Genomic DNA, 18,251 nt, shown 5'->3' on the forward strand with positions numbered 1-18,251 from the left:
GTCCCCGTGGTCTTTTTAAAGGCTCGGCCTTGTCAGGGTGCTAATTGGTGCCAATTTCACTGGTGGTAATGGGGACATATGTGTTAGCAGAAGGAAGACTTTGAAGTCTAAAACCACCAAAGACTGGATGCCAGGACTCATCCTAAAGGAAGACTAATGGGCCCTGGGTCCAAAGGCAGACTTCTTCGAGGCGAAAACCCCCGCCTGGACAGCTAGCCGCTCATCTTGTGTCAAACCCTGCAAAACAACGCCATATTTTTCTGAGGACACTAAGCAAAGATTTTGGGGTTTTTTTCCCCCTCTTGAGAAAGATGATTTCAGTCCTCGAGAGATCCTTTTAACTGTTAGTATGGCAGATAACTGCATGTTTTACCGACAGATGTTGTTAAATGTGCTTGTGGTAATAATGTTGGCTTAGTGCGGATCTCCAAGGGATCGAGACTGCTTCATTATATCTCAGGGTTTTATTTTCTGATTTTTTTTTTTTTAAATCTTGACTACAAATTCTTCATTCAGATCTTCTTGCTGCATTTCTTCTGGAATATTTCCGTTAACTTCATCTCCTACCACCCTGTGCATGTTCAATATCATGGCCTGGAAGCCGTTTCAGACATTCTAGGAAAGCCGTCCTGATTTTTCCTCCCAGTGTCTCCGGCTATTCATTTCTCCACTGGCCATGCTATCGTGCTCTCTCAAACACTCCCTGGTGGGTGGCCTCACCAGGCGGTCTTCTTCTTGCCAGAAGACGGACTCCGCCGCTCTTGGTTTGTCTGTATGAACCTGCCCTGGTTTCGTTCGTTGTTTCGTGTCTCTCCCCTTGAAGGCCCTGGGCAGTCCCCGTGGTTAAGGTGCCTCGCTGTTAACTTGAAGGTTGGAGGTCCACACAGTGGCGCCTCCGAAGCTAGGCCTGTTGATCGACTTCTGCAAACCCGGACAGAGAAAACTCGATGGAGCACAGGTCTCCTGTGACCAACACGGATGAGTCCCCATACGTTGTAGTGCACTCTATGGGGATTTGAGCTGGTTTTCTCGAAATGAAGAGCCATGGTGGCCTAGTGGCTTCAGCATTGAGCTGCTAACCATGGTCAGCAGGTGGAACCCCCAGCCTCCCTTTGGAGTCAAAGAATCGCCCCCACTCCTCTCCCCTACCTGGAAAGATTGATAGCCTCAGCTATGCTGTCCTGGAGGGTTGCTGGGTCAGACCCAACTCAACAGCTAGGGCCTGCATTGGGTGGGGGTTTCTACGTAAACACGTTCCACCGCTCTCTTGATTGGCATTGAGAAATCGGATATTTACAGCAGATTCCAGCCCCTCCTTGCAGTCCTCAAGGAATTACCTTTCCTTATTATAATCATCCTTGAAGAAACAATGCAAAATCCGGACTAAGACAAGATAAACCTTTTTGTTTCTCGGAGTCCCAGCCTGCCTTCCATTTGGGAATTAGAACCCAGAACGCTTTTCCCTTGCCGGTGGGATTTCCAGGGAATCCATTGGCAGTGCCGGAACCCCTGTCCCCAAGAGATAGTGCAATCAGGAAATGGTCTGAAGGCCCCTGAGAAACCTCCTCCACTCCTTGATTGACGGCCAGGCTGAACCCCAGAGTGTTTGAAATGTGCTGCCCATCACGGAGATTGTGGAGGAGACAAGACAAAAGGCCCCGACAAAGTTGGTTTCAGAAACGAACTACAGAAGGAGGGAGCAGATAAGATCCCATCAGTGCTGATGTGGTTGTCCCAGCCAGTGGTGCCACATGCTTAGCCACTGGAGGGGAGGGGGAGCGAGGAAGGCCAGATTTGTGTTTTCCTTTCATGGTGCTTACAACGGAGTTCAAGGAACCCTGGTGGTGCAGCCATTAAGCACTCAGCTGCAAGGTTTGCACTGCCAGCTGCTCTGCAGGAGAAACACGCGGCAGTCTGCTGGGCCAGAGATGTACCGCCTTGGGCCTCACGCGGCAGTTCGGCTGTGCCCGAAAGGGTTGTTCTGAGTTGAAATCCCCCCTCTGGAAGTGAGTTTTTAATGGGTCATTTCAAGCATGAATGTGATGCCGGAAGAGATGTGCACAAGCTAATCTGCTCTGAAGGGTGAGAGCAAACGAGTACCTGGCTAGCATGAGTAGGTGTGTAAAGAGGGAGAGCGGGGCTCGACCACTGCTCCCCGAACACTACGGCTTTCACTGGAAGGACCAGCTGCAGTTCTTCCATCTGCACAGTGCAGATTCTTGACCCTTCTCCTAATGAACCATCTCTTGTGCTACAAGTCCCTGCTCAAAAATAAGCGACGCCGGGACACTTTGCCCCGGCCCATTTAGATAATCAGAAACACTCTGAATCCTAGAGTATGCATACCTTTTGCTACTGTGATTACCATTGTCTTATTGATATTTTGGTCTGCAGAAAATCCCTTCCTGTGAGACTGCCCTTGAAGGACAGGGGCCATATTTCACTCTTCCTTATCAGAGGATCAGGGCAGTGCAATCAGCAAGAACCTGAGCTCTGGGTCAGAGAGCTCCCTCTCTGATCCTGACACTTAACTTCATGATCTTTGAGACTATGGGCACATCATCGGATTCCTCTATACTGATCTGTAAAGTAAAATGTTAAGTACTAGGCTCCATCTGACAGGTCTGCTGGCCATGAGGATGGATGAGATTAATAGGTATGTCCCATGCCTGGCAACAACCTGGCGGTGCTATTTTGCGCATATGGCCCAGCGCCTGCTACAGACTTGGTTTGCCACTGTTGTTGATTGATTTGAGGGAGGCGAGGGTCAGAGCCAGCTTGGAGGTTGGGAAACGGGAGCCGCGGGAACAAATTACTCTTGGAGACATAAGAATGGCATATTTAATGAAAATTAGCAGATCATAGAATTAGAGGATCAAAACTTAGCTTTCCAGCTGGGGTATGACGAACGGAGCCTCGTAGGAGCCTCGTGCCCTTCCTTTTCCTCATGAGCCACACACTGCAAGTCTGTAAGTGTAGCCGTTTGTTCATTGAGATAGCTTTTATAGGCTGTTGTGAATAGAAGATTCTTCTTTTGAATACTGGGCATTTGTTAAAAACAAAACAAAACAAAAACCATCTAAATGTGAGACTTTACATACAGTGGTAAATCTCCTTCCATTTGGTTCAATCATGCCAATTAATTCCTATCTCTTCCACACTTGACCTTGCAGTGCCGCACATCTTCTGTCCCTTCCAGCTCTGTGCCACCTGCAGTTTGTAAGCATGACTTCTAGTTTGCTTTCTCCAGCCCTGTGCAAGTTGATGCTAAGAACAGAGTCCCTCAGCTCGCTACTAGAGACCTCTTTCCATATTGGCAATGATTCACTAAACAATTATTTGCTTGTTTTTCTTTGGGGGCGGTTCTGAACCCCTATACATCTATCAGCGTATTCAAGAATCCATATTATATTCTGTCTTGCTCACAAGAAAATCATGGGGGCCTTTCTCCAAATGCTGTAAGTGGAGCATTTATAGTTTGCTGATTCAGTACAGAAAGGACAATGCAGCCGACATGCTGCCACTTGTCCTGGGTTAGCTCATGTCCCTGCAAAATAACACCCCTTTCCTTTTCCAAATCCAACCGAGGATTCATATTCTGGAAAAGTGAAGTTAGCATTTGAGTTAGTTTATCATGCCAACCTGGCTGATAAACACATGTGGGGTTAATTGAAGGGCGGAGGGATAAATGGCTCCATGAGCTTCGCCTTTCAAGTTCTCGGGTCTCTTGCTTTGTGATGGTTGGACCAGGGTGCAGCTGCCTTAGCAGTTCCCTGCTTCAGCTGGCAAGGCTCACTTCCTGCAAGACATCCCCAAGGAGAAGCCACATGGACCTACCCCGATGCAGCCCTGGGTGCTGGAGCAGCCATGTGGAGACCCCTGCCAGTGCTGAGATGCTTACACATTCACTGATTCGGCTTTCCTCCTGCAGTCGGCACCATTGCCACTGTTTTGTGAGATGGAGGAGGACTTTGTGGGTTGGTGTTGGACATATGGGTTAGTGGGTTAATGTTGGACTTGTGGGCTTGGGCAGCACTGAGTTGGGATGTTTTCTTGATGTGCACTTAACCTTTATATAAAACTCTCTCTTATACATGAGTTTCTGTGGATTTGTTTCTCTAAAGTTCCCAGACTAATGCAGCATTACTGAGGTGGGTTGGGAGGGGGAAAGAGTGGGTGCCTTCGTGAAGATGTTGAGAGGTTGCGGACATTTTTGGACAGGGAATTAATTACAAGAAGAACGGTGCTGCAGAGTCATTTGGCCTCCGCGCCGCAGTGGACTTTGGGGCAAACCTTCTGTGGACTTTGGAGTTTCCTGATGTCATCCTAGAACGGGCTCCTGGACTGTCATCAGCAAGGCTTATTGAAGAGAAGAAATCTAGATTGGAAAGAGTAAAGTCAAAAGGTGCTATAGAGGAAAGATGGCAGGAGTGACAGCAATTTTTCAATAGTTACGTTAGAGCTTCCAGCCTTTTTCACATCATTTAATACAGAGTAGAATAAGATTGGCCACTGGAGCAAGTACAGGTGCTTGAGGCTGGAAACAACCTGCCCTGAGGGGCCCTAAAGCCTAGGTCTTCTTCTCCACTTCCCGTAACCTCTGGCATAGGTCACTCCTCTCCACATGACTGGGCAACCTGCTGCAAAAATACCGTATATATTCAAGTATAAGCTGACCCGAATGTCAGCTGAGACACCGAATTTTACCACAAAAACTGCATTTAAAATGTGCCAACAAACTCGGCTTATACACGAGTACATACGGTAAGCCATTTTAGCAACATTCAGGTTGGTACCCAAATTAGACTGACAATCGTGAGAAGACTTTACATAGAAGGAAAGGAAATGCTTGGTCCACTGTGTCATTTGGAACCCGGACACACCACCTGCCTTGCACACTTGAGAGAAAACCCATCCTCAATAGGGTACATGCTAAAGAGAGACTGTGGAGGTGCCAAACAGGGACACCAGGACGCCGGGCAGTAATGAGACAGTGAAAGGAGGGCCGAGGCTGTGCAGGCCACCTTAGGGCATGGAAGTGGGCAACACCTGAGACAAGGGGAAGGAGGGTACAGACTATATACCCAAGCAGACACTTGATGGGTCCCTGAGTGCAGGCAAAAGCAGGCCCAAAGAAAGGTGCTGTTTGGGTTTTATATGCATCTTGAAATCTAAGAGAATAAATATATTACAATATTATGAATTACTGCCAACCCATTGTTTCTTATGTGAAGTACCTACTTCATACATCAAGTAGTTTTATATTCCTGGTGCCTCACTTTGCGTCTCTCCATGGAGGCTCTCTTGGATGGGGACTATGCAGGAGTTTGCAATCTGTGATCCTTTGTCACAGATGAAGAAAATTAAGAGGTGGTCTTCTTGCTTCAGTCAACTCAGTGACAAAGTGAGAACAAGAACTTCCCAACAGGGTCATGTGGATTCTATTATAAAAACAGGAATGAATGGCTCTGCTAAAAGGTTATGAAGCCCTCCCAACACATCACGTATCACACACACACACTTCGGATGATGGGCAGCAAGACCTTCATGTGCTTGATTCCACGGGGTGCCAGTAAACCCCCCACAGAGCCCCCTTGCCTTCCGAGTCAATTGAGTCCCTCTGATAGTGGTGCTGCAGTGGCTAAGAATGCTGCTTGCTGACTTCGTCTGCGTAGCCACGTGGCCAGACCTGGCAGCTCACAGCCACCTGTCTGGTTACCCCAGGGCTTTCACCTGGCCCAGCAGGTGCTTCCTTGCAGTGACCCATGGTGTTCATCCCAGGACCAACCACCCTGCCTTCCCCAGCCAAGCTGTGCCAATATTCTGTAATCCTGACTTCTCATTTTCCTCCCATTCAGATCCACCCTGTTCTCCACTCAGCTCCCCACTGGACCTCTGTTTCCAGCCAAAGCACATCCTTCTGGCTCATTTGCTTCAGTCATTTTTGTTGACCTTTCTAAAGCCATTTGCTGCTCTCACTATCATGCTCCGTGTTCCCGTTAAGTAGAAGAGCTGACAGGCACACACAACACAGGCGACTCTGGCATCCTCACAGCCCTTGGTACAGGTGTCAGTGTTAACACTTACCACACGGCTCTGTAAACGTTTGTTTACGATTCTGAATCCTTCTCTCAGGGCGAACCTGACACGGGGCAGAGTGAGGCTGCTTGGAAACATATTTAGCCTGCTGCCAGGAGCAGAGTGGGTTGTCTAAGGTTTAGACGTTACGAGCTTGACTGTCTAATGTAAGAGCATGACTGCATCATCTCCCTTAGACTCCAACACCTTGGTCTCTTTTGGAGGGCCAGAGCGTAGGGTTCCTTAGTAGGCTTCCCTCTTAGATGGGACAGGATGCCTGCATCTGCTTGCTTTCATTGAGTAGCCTCCTGGGGAGACACCGGGGATGCTCGGAGAGGGTGATGCTAGGTTTGCGGCCAGTGGTTTCTGAGCCTTCTGTTTGTTCCCCATCCAGGTAGGGAAGTGGAAAGACAAGTCCCTGCAGATGAAGTACTACGTGTGGCCCCGCATGTGTCCCGAGACAGAAGAGCAGGAGGATGACCACCTGAGCATCGTGACCCTGGAGGAGGCTCCATTTGTCATTGTCGAAAGCGTCGACCCTCTGAGTGGAACCTGCATGAGGAATACCGTCCCCTGCCAGAAACGCATCGTCACCGAGTACGTCACCTCCCCTCGTCACTCTGGGTGGCCCAGGACGGTCAGATTTGATCCAGCTGTTACACCTGGCTGGCCTGGGAGGGGAAGCAGAGAATAAAGTGGGCACTATGTCTGATTTTTCACTTACTATTGAGTTATGGAGTGACTGGCAGCTCCCTGGTCTGCTGTCGGATTCTGTCTAGAGCAGGGCCTGGGAGAATAACTGTAACTATAGTTGCATTTCTCTGGCCTTGCACGACCTCCATGACCAGGCATCCCTGGTTTGTGGAGGTTTCGATTCAGTATGGGAATTGGAATATATGTCCTTGAGCCAGCACATTCTGAAAATGTGAAATTCAGAAACATCTTGAGAAATCGATGGAAGTCATCTGTGCTGTCAGAGGGCATGCTCCTCGGTGAGGGTGGCAAGCATATGCAGCGAGCAGCAGAGGCCTCTAGGGTGCCAGCAGCTTACTGTCTCTGGGTCTTGGAGCTGGTCAAATGGGTTGAATTTGTGAAAACTCCACAGCCTGAACCCCTGGGATATGTATCCTTCTCTGAGGTATGTTACACTTCAAAGAAACAGTAAAACGGTGAGAAAACATGGTGCCGTGGTGTGAGCATGGCTGTCCAATGGTCACATTTCTTTCCTCACTGGGTCTGATATAAATTGTACTGATTGATGAAGGGCACTTGCTTTGGGGATGGAATTTGAATCATCAAAGTCATTGTTTGCCTGCTGGATAAAGCCTTGAATGTTTTCTGTGTTTGTGCTGTTGTCTTTGTTTGTTTCTTTAACTGGTTAGGAATAAAACCGACGAAGAGCCAGGTTACATCAAAAAATGCTGCAAGGGATTCTGTATTGACATCCTTAAGAAAATTTCTAAATCGGTGAAGTTCACCTATGATCTTTACCTGGTGACCAATGGGAAGCATGGGAAGAAAATCAACGGGACCTGGAATGGGATGATTGGCGAGGTGAGTGGCAGGAAGGCGGGCCCACTTCCAGTTTCTGATAGTTTCGGCTAAATATACTTTGCAAATGCTCATTTTGGATATTTAAAAAGCAATGCAAAACCATCGACAGCAAGAGCTGGTCCCACCATACAAAGATAAGCAATTTGGGTTGTGAATGCTCTTCTCTTGGGGTCCCTGCCTTTCTGAGTGTTCTAATCAGAGTTCTCCTGTCTCCCCAGGTGGTCATGAAGAGGGCTTACATGGCAGTGGGGTCGCTCACCATCAATGAGGAGCGGTCTGAGGTGGTCGACTTCTCCGTGCCCTTCATAGAAACGGGCATCAGTGTCATGGTGTCACGAAGTAATGGGACAGTCTCACCGTCTGCCTTTTTAGGTAACTATGTTGACTGGTGTGCAGGAGACAGACATAAGACCACGTAGAAGGCACAAGGGACGATTGAAGGAGCACGTCACCAAGTTCTTTCAGATAGAAACTAACTCGGCAGTCATCTTGGAAACTTCTAAATCCACTATTTTTTTAAAGTCATTTTATTGAGGGCCCATACAGCTCTTATCACAATCATACATACATCCATTGTGTCGAGCACATTTGTACCTTTGTTGCCAGGACATTGGCAAAACATTTTTCTTCTACTTGAGCCCATGGTATCTGAAACCCACTATTGACAAACACAAAAAATGGTACACACTGTAAGAAGGGCATGGAAACAGCATCTAACCTCTTCTGACTTAACCTGGGGAAGGAGAATCAAGCTCCACATAGGAATCCTTGACTGATTCCCATGAGATGGGGGTCAGATGTGTCTCTACCCTTGAACTTTCCTTAACTGGTTCAGACACCAGCAGTACCTTGCCCAGCACTCTCTATCCTGCTGGGTTTGATAATTCATTGCAGTGACCACACAGAACTCACGCATCACACTCATGATTATGAGCTTTATTAGGGAAGTTCACCAGTTACAATTCAAGATCAGAAATGCTCCAGGCACAGTTCTTTGGTCAGGCAAGCCTCTTCTAAGCTATGCCCACAAGTAGGCCTTTCTCTCATCCTTGGCCTCTGCCCTGCTCATGTTATATTGCAAAGCTCTTTTAGCTCCACTCTGCCAAGGGCTGGAGCCCTGGTGGTATAGTGGTTCCGCATTGGGCTGTGATTGCGTGGTCGGAAGTTCAAAACTACCAGCAATCCCTCGGGAGAAAGACTGAGCTTTCTACTTCCATAAACAGTTACTGTCTTGGAAATGCACAAGGAGGTGGCTAGGAGTCAGCACTGACTTGATGGCAGTGAGTTTGGTTGGTTAGGATTTGCTATAAGCCATGACTCAAAGGTGCTCAACATTAGCTCTTTGGGTCGGCAAACCTAGCTCCCCCAGACATGCCTTTCCACAAATAAGCCTTCCGCCAGATGAAACTTGGCTTTACTGGCTCCATGAACTACAAAGCCCACTGCTCTGTCTCATATGCTGGCTGCTGGTTAGGCTCCTACTGTTGCTTCTCTGGGATCACAACTTCCCTTCTGCCCCGCGATCCAAGTTCAGAGTATGAGGCTCTTAGGATCCAAAGGACGTAATTTACTCCTGGCTTTCCTTTCTTGATGATAGTGGGAACCCCCCTTCTGCAGCTAAGATGATACATTTTGTACCAGTAAAATCACAGAATTGACCTAGCCACATTTTAGTGTTCCAAATGTTCGCAACCACTCCAGTCGCATCTGCCTTCATCGGCTCCATCAGGAACCAAGTCATTTGGTGAAAATGACAAACACAATGGCTAGAAGAGCCATAGCAAGCCATTCACTGTACCACCTACAGACAGGAAACCCGGAAGCATGAAACAGGGCAAATTATCTGGGGCGCTGCTTTAGTCCAATTCCTGGCCTTTATTATTTTGGAGATCAGAAGGCGAACTCTAACAGAGAGAGGCCCAGAGGCAACTGCATTCTTATTCTACTCTCAGTGTGGCGCTGCCTTCACTTCAGAACTGGGAAAGCCACGGGGCATCAGTATAGCTCGAGCGTGACATAGACATACTAGGCTTTGTGTGTTTATTGTTTGGGGTGGGGGTTAGTTTCAGGAATAAGCTAGGCCAATACTTATTGAACACCTCTTATCTGCCTGTCATTACATACCATGTATGAGTGCCATTTGTACTATTGTTATACCCACTTCAGGACCTAGGAAACTGAAACTCAGTTTAAGCCACTTTCAAATAGTCTTTTAGGGAATAACTGGTAGAGCCAAGGTTAAACGCCGCAGTGGCACTCTGGTGGTCGTTTTGGTTAAGCGTTGGACTGCTAAGCACAGGACTGCTGGTCCAAGCCCTCCAGGAACTCTGAGGAAGGAAAGCGGAGCTAGCCCGCTCCCATCAAGATGGACAGCCTTGGGTACGGGTCTCTGTGAGTCAGAATCGACTCAGTGCCAGTCCCAGTGGGTGGTTGCCTCCCAGTCCGTTCATAGTTCCCATGAGGCCTCTGAGCCCCCGTGCAGGAGTCCCTGCGGTGAGAGGATGCTAAGAAGCAAGGTAATACAATGGGGGACACACAGACTTTTTCTTCAAAGGACCTCTTTTCTTAACCTGCCACTTTGTGAGTGTGAACTTAGAAAAGACCTTGACCGCTGAGTCTTACTTTGTTCCTCTCTAAAACAGGGATGATAATCCCATAGTGAAAGAGTCCTTCAAAGGATTCTCTCAACTATATGGTGAAAGAAGTTTTTAACCTGTGCAGACCAATATACAAATGAAATTGGGGGGAGGGGATAATGAAGTTCATGAGTGTCTCGGAGAGGCGGGCTCGCCATGCTCCTGTACGGACACTGGGATTGTCAGTTCACCCTGCTTTTGCAGCTCTGGTTGCCACCAGCAGGTTTGCATTTCATAGTGAGTTTGTTCTAAGACGTGGGGCTGTATCAAGGCCCCTTTAAAATGGCTTATGACTGGGTCTTGGTAAATCAGGTTCACAGTAAGAAAATATTTTCCAATGTTCAGCCAATTCCCTATCCCCTCCTTTTTTTTTCTTCAATTTCCTCACTATTAATCATTTCGAAGATGGAGAAAATGACATGTTAATTCACTTACTTATGAGTTTGCAATGTAATATGACAGCTACAAAGGCCAAGACTATTTAGAGAAATAATTGAGGGAGCCCTGAGACCATCCAGTAATTGTCCCTTTTCATAGGACTTCAAAGAAATGACTCCTGGAGATAGGGTTCCATTTCTGGACACCTCAAAGCCAAAGAGATACAGATCAATTGGAAGACAATCAGTGAAAATGATTAAAGAGTGCAGAAAATCATGTATAGAACATTCTTCCTACCATGCTTGGCCTTGGCTGATCAACTCTAGTAATAGGCCTTAGCTGTAGTTATGTTGTTCCTTATAGTTTACACCTGTTCCTTTGTTACCTGTTAGTTTCCACTGTTGCAGGTGCTGGGATTCAGTGTGGCTGGGTCTTCACCAGTGATTTGTATTCTTATTTCCTAATGGTATTTAATGAAGTATTCACTTAAGTGGATTTTATTGAAAAAGTCAGTCTAGGCTGGGAAGTTTAAGAAAAGAGCAATGGGGGTCAGGGTGCAACCAAGTTATTCATTGTCCATAATTGTTATTGACCCAACTCATGCCCCCAATAGTAACTAACTCTGTTTAAGAGTGGATGTGTCGGAAAGGCTCATAAGCACAGGAAAGGCTTTTCCAGGTCTCTCTGTGTGGTGTGAGCACCTCGATGAGACACACAAACCAAGGGTCAGTCTAGTATGATTTTCTTGCTACGTATTCCGTGCTACTTCTTCCACTTGCACCTTTCATTTAATGCCCAGCTATTGGTCTCACATCATCAAGAACTACTTGTACAGCCCCAAAGCAACAAGTATGAGCTTGTTTGCCCCTTGTGTGTACAAAGAGGAAAAAACAGCGAGCAAACACACTCTGGCCAGCCCCCTCTGGGGATGGAGATGCTCAGACAGCATCTGACTCCTCCCCAGGTGGTGCTGTCTGACGGTAGGCATGCCGTATGCTTGTGCTTGGTTTCCTCCCCTGTGTTAGTCTGGGTTGTCTAGAGAAACAAAACCAGTGACATTCTTCTATGCAAAAGAAGGAACTTGATATCAAGAAGTAGCTTGATGTGGGGGTGACTGTGATATGATGGAGCTATTTATCAAATTGTATGATACATAAATTATGTGCCAATAAAACTGGTGGAGGGGTAGTTTTATACCAAGAAGGCATCCCATCCCAGTCCAACTCAAGTCCTTGCATCCAGTGCTGGCCAAGGTCCTCTTCAGACTCACATAGCTGCAGGCCAATGATAAAGGATGGGGCAGCAGGAAGCAGGGAGATCACAGGTTGGTGGGTGCCGAGTCTGATGGATCTAAAATCAGTGGAAACACTGTAGGGAACTGACAACTCTCCAGGCTGTTGACCCACAGGGGCCACCCCTGGAGGCAGACAGAGTCCCAGTGAAGAGGAAGGACCAGAAGAGAGGAGCAAAGTTTCTAGTGTCTCACTTATAAAAAGGCTGCTTCCTCAAAGAGACGTCACCAGGTACCACCTGACTGACAGGTTGGACTTCACCCCAACGGTTTCACAGAGGTTCAAGTTGAAGGAACATCTAATGGCCACACCCCCAGAATCGTGGGTTTGCGTGAGCAAATGACTGTTTGAATTAAACAGAATCTGCCTGCTGTCTATTTTAACCTTGTGCGCTGTTTTTCTTCCCTGTCCCCAGAGCCATTTAGTGCTGACGTCTGGGTTATGATGTTTGTGATGCTGCTCATCGTCTCCGCCGTGGCTGTCTTTGTCTTTGAGTACTTCAGCCCTGTGGGGTATAACAGGTGCCTTGCTGATGGCAGAGGTAAGACCCACAGGAATCATCACACAGCTGCATTTTTTCGTGCTCTGAATTCGCAATCTCTGTACCTTCACTTGGGATCTCCGTCCTCCTTAACTTGCCTGTTCCAGCAAATGAACCCTCCACTTTCTATATCATGGCCCTGGGGCTCTTTAGGAACTCCCCCAACTAAGATGTTAGTTGCAATCTATATTCTTCCTCCCTCGATGAAGTCTGGCTCCAAGCAACAATTTCACCCTTGGACAGAATACAAGAAAGGCTAGCAGGAGTACATGTGGATCATGCAAGCATGTTGGAATGAATTGTTTTGATAATCTGAGGTTGTGTGCAGTCTATCTGAACAGAGGTGACTTAAAAGGCAGATTGTAGACACAGATGAAGAATAAGGAAAACAGGGCATCCCAGGGCATATATAGAATGGTTGTAGCTTTTAGAGTTCACCCTAGGCAAAGGGACAGGACTGAGGGACAAGCTCACCAAAACATGGGTCCCTGACTCAAACACCTATGACAGGAATTAGAGAAATTGGTCATTTGGTGGGCATGGAAAAATCAAGTGGACATGGGTCACCAGGTAGACTAGAGAAACAAATTCATAGACACTCATGTGTATAAGAAAGAGCTTTATATACAAGAGCAATTGAATATTGAGAAAAGATCCCAGCCCAGTCCAGATCAAGTCCATAAGTCCAATATTAGCCCTTATGTCTGATAGCAATCTATAAAGTCCTCTTCAGACTTACACAGCACATGCAATGCCATCAAGTGCAGGAAGAGCACACGCCAGTGGCAGTGGAAACATCTCATCGCTGGCAGAGGTCTTCCACATGGCTCCTCCAGCTCCAGGGCTCTAGCGTAGCTCCATGTGTCTTGTCCACAGGAATGTCTCACAGGGAGTGAGTGTGGGTCTGACCTCCAGTGAGCTATTTATCTCTGTTGCGCCTCCAAATGAGGTCATCAAGCTGCGAATTGATTGACAGGCTAAACTCCACCCCTTCCCTTTAATTCTCAAATTGACAACAGATTATGTAACTGCCACACCAATTCTCACCAATAGATACAGGGTGTCCAATTTCCAGTCTAGGTTGGCCAATGTGTAAAGGTGTTTATAGACTTTACACGGAGTTCATCAAGGATTTCTGAAGGGAGTCATGGGACCCTCATAACTAGCTCCTCCCAAACTTCCCGAGAACCTCGACCATTAGGAAACATTCTGCCTCCGCTAAACTTCCTCCACCTAAATTGTGACCTTTTCCTGGAATTACCCCTCGAGGAAGAGAGATTATTAACCCTGGCCACACTTAAAAATGATCTATGGGACTCTTAAAAGACAGGAGATGATCAGACTTCATTTCTGACATTTGGATTCACCAAGTCCGTGGTGAGTCTTGGACCACCGTGTGCTTCACAGGAGTGGTTCCCTACTTTGGCTGCCCACTAGAACCACCAGTCCCATCCCAACGTCATTAAATACGAAGTTGGGAGGTGGGCAGCTCGCCATCAGGACTTTGGTCAAGCTCCCCTAGGGCTTCTATTGATGAGCCCCACCTGTGAAGCACCACTCCCCTGAAGTGTTTGCAGGGGTGTCATTCTGAGGTCAGAGCCTGGTTATCTTTACTTCAGCCAAAGGGTCATGACCTCTTTCTCACTCTGAGGGGCACCACTAACAAAGGAAAAAGTGAGAAGGCACATGGAGATAGACACGTAGGTTGACAGTGGCAGGCACTGTGATGTAATCTTCACACAGACGCCCCTGGGACTCTCATACATACATTTAGGGTGACCTCATGGTTCGTAAAGAAAACCAGTCTGTTGAAAATCCAGATCCAGAGAACTCAGGGCTAAGGCCTACCATCTTTCACTTTACCAAATGATGCTTGTCTTCACAAGGGAATTCAACACGGGGCTGCATTAACTCTCAAGTATCCTTAGGGCATTTGACAATTTACAAAACTTTGATTTATAAACAACTTTCCCGTTATGCATCTGCTCCATGAAATCAGGTCCACATGCACAGATGTGTGTGCAGAGTTGGAGATTAGGCGTGACATGTGTAGTCACTGGTGATTTAGTGTGCCGAGCAGATGCTATCACAGGTAGTCAGACCTGTATTGATCTGTTGTAAAACTGTGTGGGCAGATGTTCATTTCTGTAGTAGAGGGGCCCCAGGGAAACCCAGACATCTGGAAAGATCTCCCTACCACCAAACAGAAAAAGCTGTGAGGTCACAATAAATGTTCGTTTGAAGGTCCCGGGTTAGTTTGTGTCAAGATGATGTGGCGGGAAGTCACAGACTTCTAACCGTGTCCTCCTCGGATGTTTGTGGGTAGGCCAGCAGACCCAGCTCCCTCCTTGGTCCTCCTGATACTCAGGACCCAGACACTACTGCCATGGAAGACAAGTTGGGAGATGCTGCTGCTGGAGCGGGGTCGCGATACGTGCCATAGAGGGCTTTCTTGGAAGAGTTGGGTGGTTGGCTAAATGCCGGAAGAAGCCAGTGGCAAATCAGAACAAAGTACATTCCAGGGCGCCCCACATTAGGATGAAAGGAATGAGAGGAGAACCCTCAAAAGAACCCACAATGCTTGATGGTCATTTCTGAGGTGACAGTGCTTACTTGGAAGACACAGTGAAGGACACCAGGTGGGTGGTGATGGGAGAGAGGGTGCTTGCTCTTTCGTCTTGATGTGACCTTGAGCGTCTTGGATACAGAAATCAGGCATCTCTCTTTCCCACAGCCGTGAGTCGGGACTGCTGCACACACCAAGAGCCCCTAGCTTTCCCTCTGGGATCCTCTTCTGCTTTCCTGAAGGTCTCGGGAATCAAGAGGCACCAGCTCTTACATTTAAAAGCTATGGAGAAAGGGACTGGGTCTTGGTTAGAGGATTCCCTACTGTGCTGGGAGCTTATGTGTTCTGTGCACTTGTGGGTTTAAATTGAACCAAACCCCCTGTCTTAACGTTCTGTCCTGATCTCTTTGTCTCATCAGAACCTGGCGGCCCATCCTTCACCATTGGCAAAGCAATTTGGTTACTGTGGGGTCTGGTGTTTAACAACTCCGTGCCCGTGCAGAACCCAAAGGGGACCACCTCCAAGATCATGGTGTCCGTGTGGGCCTTCTTCGCTGTCATCTTCCTGGCCAGCTACACTGCCAACTTAGCTGCCTTCATGATCCAAGAAGAGTACGTTGACCAGGTTTCTGGACTGAGTGACAAAAAGGTAAGAGACCCATTTGAAGCCTCCCATCTTTCCTTCTGTCCCATTCAGTGTCATGCTGAAAGTTCTCGTGTACCTGCTCATTTTCTGAACCTTTATACTCGATGGTTCTTTCTTATTTTTCCTTCAATGGGGACATGGGAGCATAAATCCGTTTCCCTACCGCAATAATTGTACTCCGCACTCACCTCCTGATTTGTGAAAGGTTTTCACAAGTATGTCCTGGGCTGCAAATAAGGGCCTTGGTGTGCTGGTGGCTTTCAGAGTACACAGTACCTCTTGTTGGATACAGTTGGGTGGCCTATCAGCACAGGCCTGCCATTTGCTGTGTTATTAGAGGGCCGCCCCTGTGTACCCAGCCAAGGAGACTGGTGTGTGATGGCCTTCATTTTCCTCCCAGTGGTGTTTAGCTGTGGCTTCGCTCTTTGTTCCCTGCACATGCGTGTGTTCCTAGAGCTGGGCGGAGGGTTGTTCCCAGCGTATCTTGAAGAGAAGTAACTGCTATTTATCTTAATGATTGACCCCGTGTAGTGCTGTTGAATGGGCTGCCCCATACCACTTTCAGCCCCCTGTTGGTCTGTGCAGTTGAGAGAGGGAGCAACGTGTCTGCTGGTTTGCGTCTTGCCCGGGTGAGGGTGTGCAATGCTCGTTCGAAACAACCATCAGACTGGTTTCTTAGGAGACCTGTCTTCGGAAGCCATAATAATCAGAGTGGCCCAAGGCTAAGTGATGGGAGCTATCTTCATGAATGTCCAATAAAGCTCTTGGAAACGTCAACATAATTCTGAAGACTATTTTACTTCTACCCAATTGTCTACCCTACACGGTCTTCAGATTTGGAAAATGCGATTTCCCATCCCCGGTTCTGCCAAGGGTGAATTCGCAAGATAGAGATGTAGTCACAAAGAGGCCAGCTGTTTAATGACTTATCTTGTGGATTGGGTTTCCCTGAAGATAAACCTGGATGTGCTTTAGGACGTAGTCTACTAGGTGTTAAAACTGAGAAGACATTCTCTTTTAGGACCAAGGTTCTGATTTCGCTAGCTACTTACCAAAAGCAATGAGGAACGTGTGTGTGTTGGTGCGGGGTTGGGAGGCAATAAACAAGCTTCTTTTTGCCCTTTAATTGTTTGAAATGTTTGCTGTCATATTTTCTTCCTTTTGAAGCTTTTTTTTTTTACTTCTCTTTCCTAACTCATGGTTTCTTATACATCTCTTCATATATTCATCCACTGATGACTCAGTTTATTTCTCTTTTCCTTATTGTTCCTTCAACACTAAGCGTTCCATGATCCTACCTCTGAGCAAATTTGAGTCAGTCCTCCTTTCCTGGTTTGTGACACCCACCACCGTATTTCTGGGCCCGCGTCTATAATCCAGATAGCAGTGGGGGTGAGAACAACTCGTTGCTTAGGGCTTGGTTTTGGATATGGCATCGATGATATGGAAAATGCCCACACTGAGGCATGGATGTGGCAGGTGTTGGGTGGAGGATGACCCCACCAGTGGATGGGTTGGATGTGAGGCAGAACATATCCATCCAGCAGGATATAACAGTGGTGTAGGGAATCATAGTCCCTTGTGTGAAGGTAGCAGAAACCTAAAGCCAAACCCACTACCATTGAATCTATTCTGAATCATAATAACTCTCTGTAGGGTTTCTGGGACTGCAAATCTTTATAGGAACAGGCAGCTTCATCTTTCTCCTGTGGAGTGCCCAATGGGTTTGAACTGCCAACCTTACGGTTAGCAATCCGACACTTACCAAACAGCACCACCAGGACTCCTTGGATATAGCACAGTGCGGGTGGAACGCACACATCAATATGGCAGTGCTGCTGACCACAGTCTTTCCTGGAGCTCTGGGCTATCAAATGGGTTACCTGCCATATTTATTACTTTATTTTCTTCAAATACTTCTGTAAACTTCCTGGGACACTGTGTTTATCTTTCTCATATCCTCATGTGCCGCCAAACAACAAATGAAGTATTTCTGTGTGAACTAAGCAAAACTGAGATGGAAGAAGATCATTTTCTTTCTGAGATTTTGAAAGAACAAGAAGTCCTACCTACTTAAAGCACCTGTCTGTCTTCTCACTGTGCTTGTGATGTTCTACAAAGTTGCATCCCGTCCGTTCTTTGCTAAAAGACCATCAGTGTCTCCATTGTTTATAGACTAAAGGCCATTTGTTTTCAGAGTGGCATTCAAGGCCTTTACAAAGAACCCCAATGTGCTCCACCTCTCCAGCTTCATCCCATGCTTGGATTTCTGCCTCTCACACCCCGGGCATCCTCATCTACTCATCCTTTGCCAACTCTACCTCCATCCAGGGTCTGTCAAGGACGTTCTGCTTTCTGACTTCTTGCTCACCAAATTTCGACTGAAATTTAAGGACCCAGATTAGAAATGATTTCCTATGTGGAAGTTTCCTTGGGTAATCAGGAAATCAATCATTCTCTCCTTTGGCATAACAATCATTTATACCTATCACATCGCTTGTTTGCCATGTTGGATTGTTAACAATCTGTGGGTTTATGCCTGACCATGTTGTTCTTGACC

The 18,251-nt window shown here is 47.2% G+C and overlaps 1 protein-coding gene across 1 annotated transcript in view; it reads left to right on the forward strand.

Annotated features, from left to right (window-relative positions):
• GRIN2B (glutamate ionotropic receptor NMDA type subunit 2B) overlaps positions 1-18,251 on the forward strand; it is a 568,852-nt gene that overhangs the window by 498,024 nt on the left and 52,577 nt on the right. The window contains exons 6-10 of the mRNA XM_004716225.2: positions 6,473-6,675; positions 7,461-7,632; positions 7,851-8,004; positions 12,354-12,479; positions 15,465-15,694. Coding sequence (XP_004716282.1) covers positions 6,473-6,675; positions 7,461-7,632; positions 7,851-8,004; positions 12,354-12,479; positions 15,465-15,694 — 885 coding nt within the window. The remainder of the gene's footprint in view (positions 1-6,472; positions 6,676-7,460; positions 7,633-7,850; positions 8,005-12,353; positions 12,480-15,464; positions 15,695-18,251) is intronic.

The sequence above is a fragment of the Echinops telfairi genome, unplaced genomic scaffold (assembly GCF_000313985.2).
Source record: "Echinops telfairi isolate 266 unplaced genomic scaffold, ASM31398v2 ScPeMD7_1957;HRSCAF=2489, whole genome shotgun sequence".
Taxonomy (NCBI): Eukaryota; Metazoa; Chordata; class Mammalia; order Afrosoricida; family Tenrecidae; genus Echinops; species Echinops telfairi.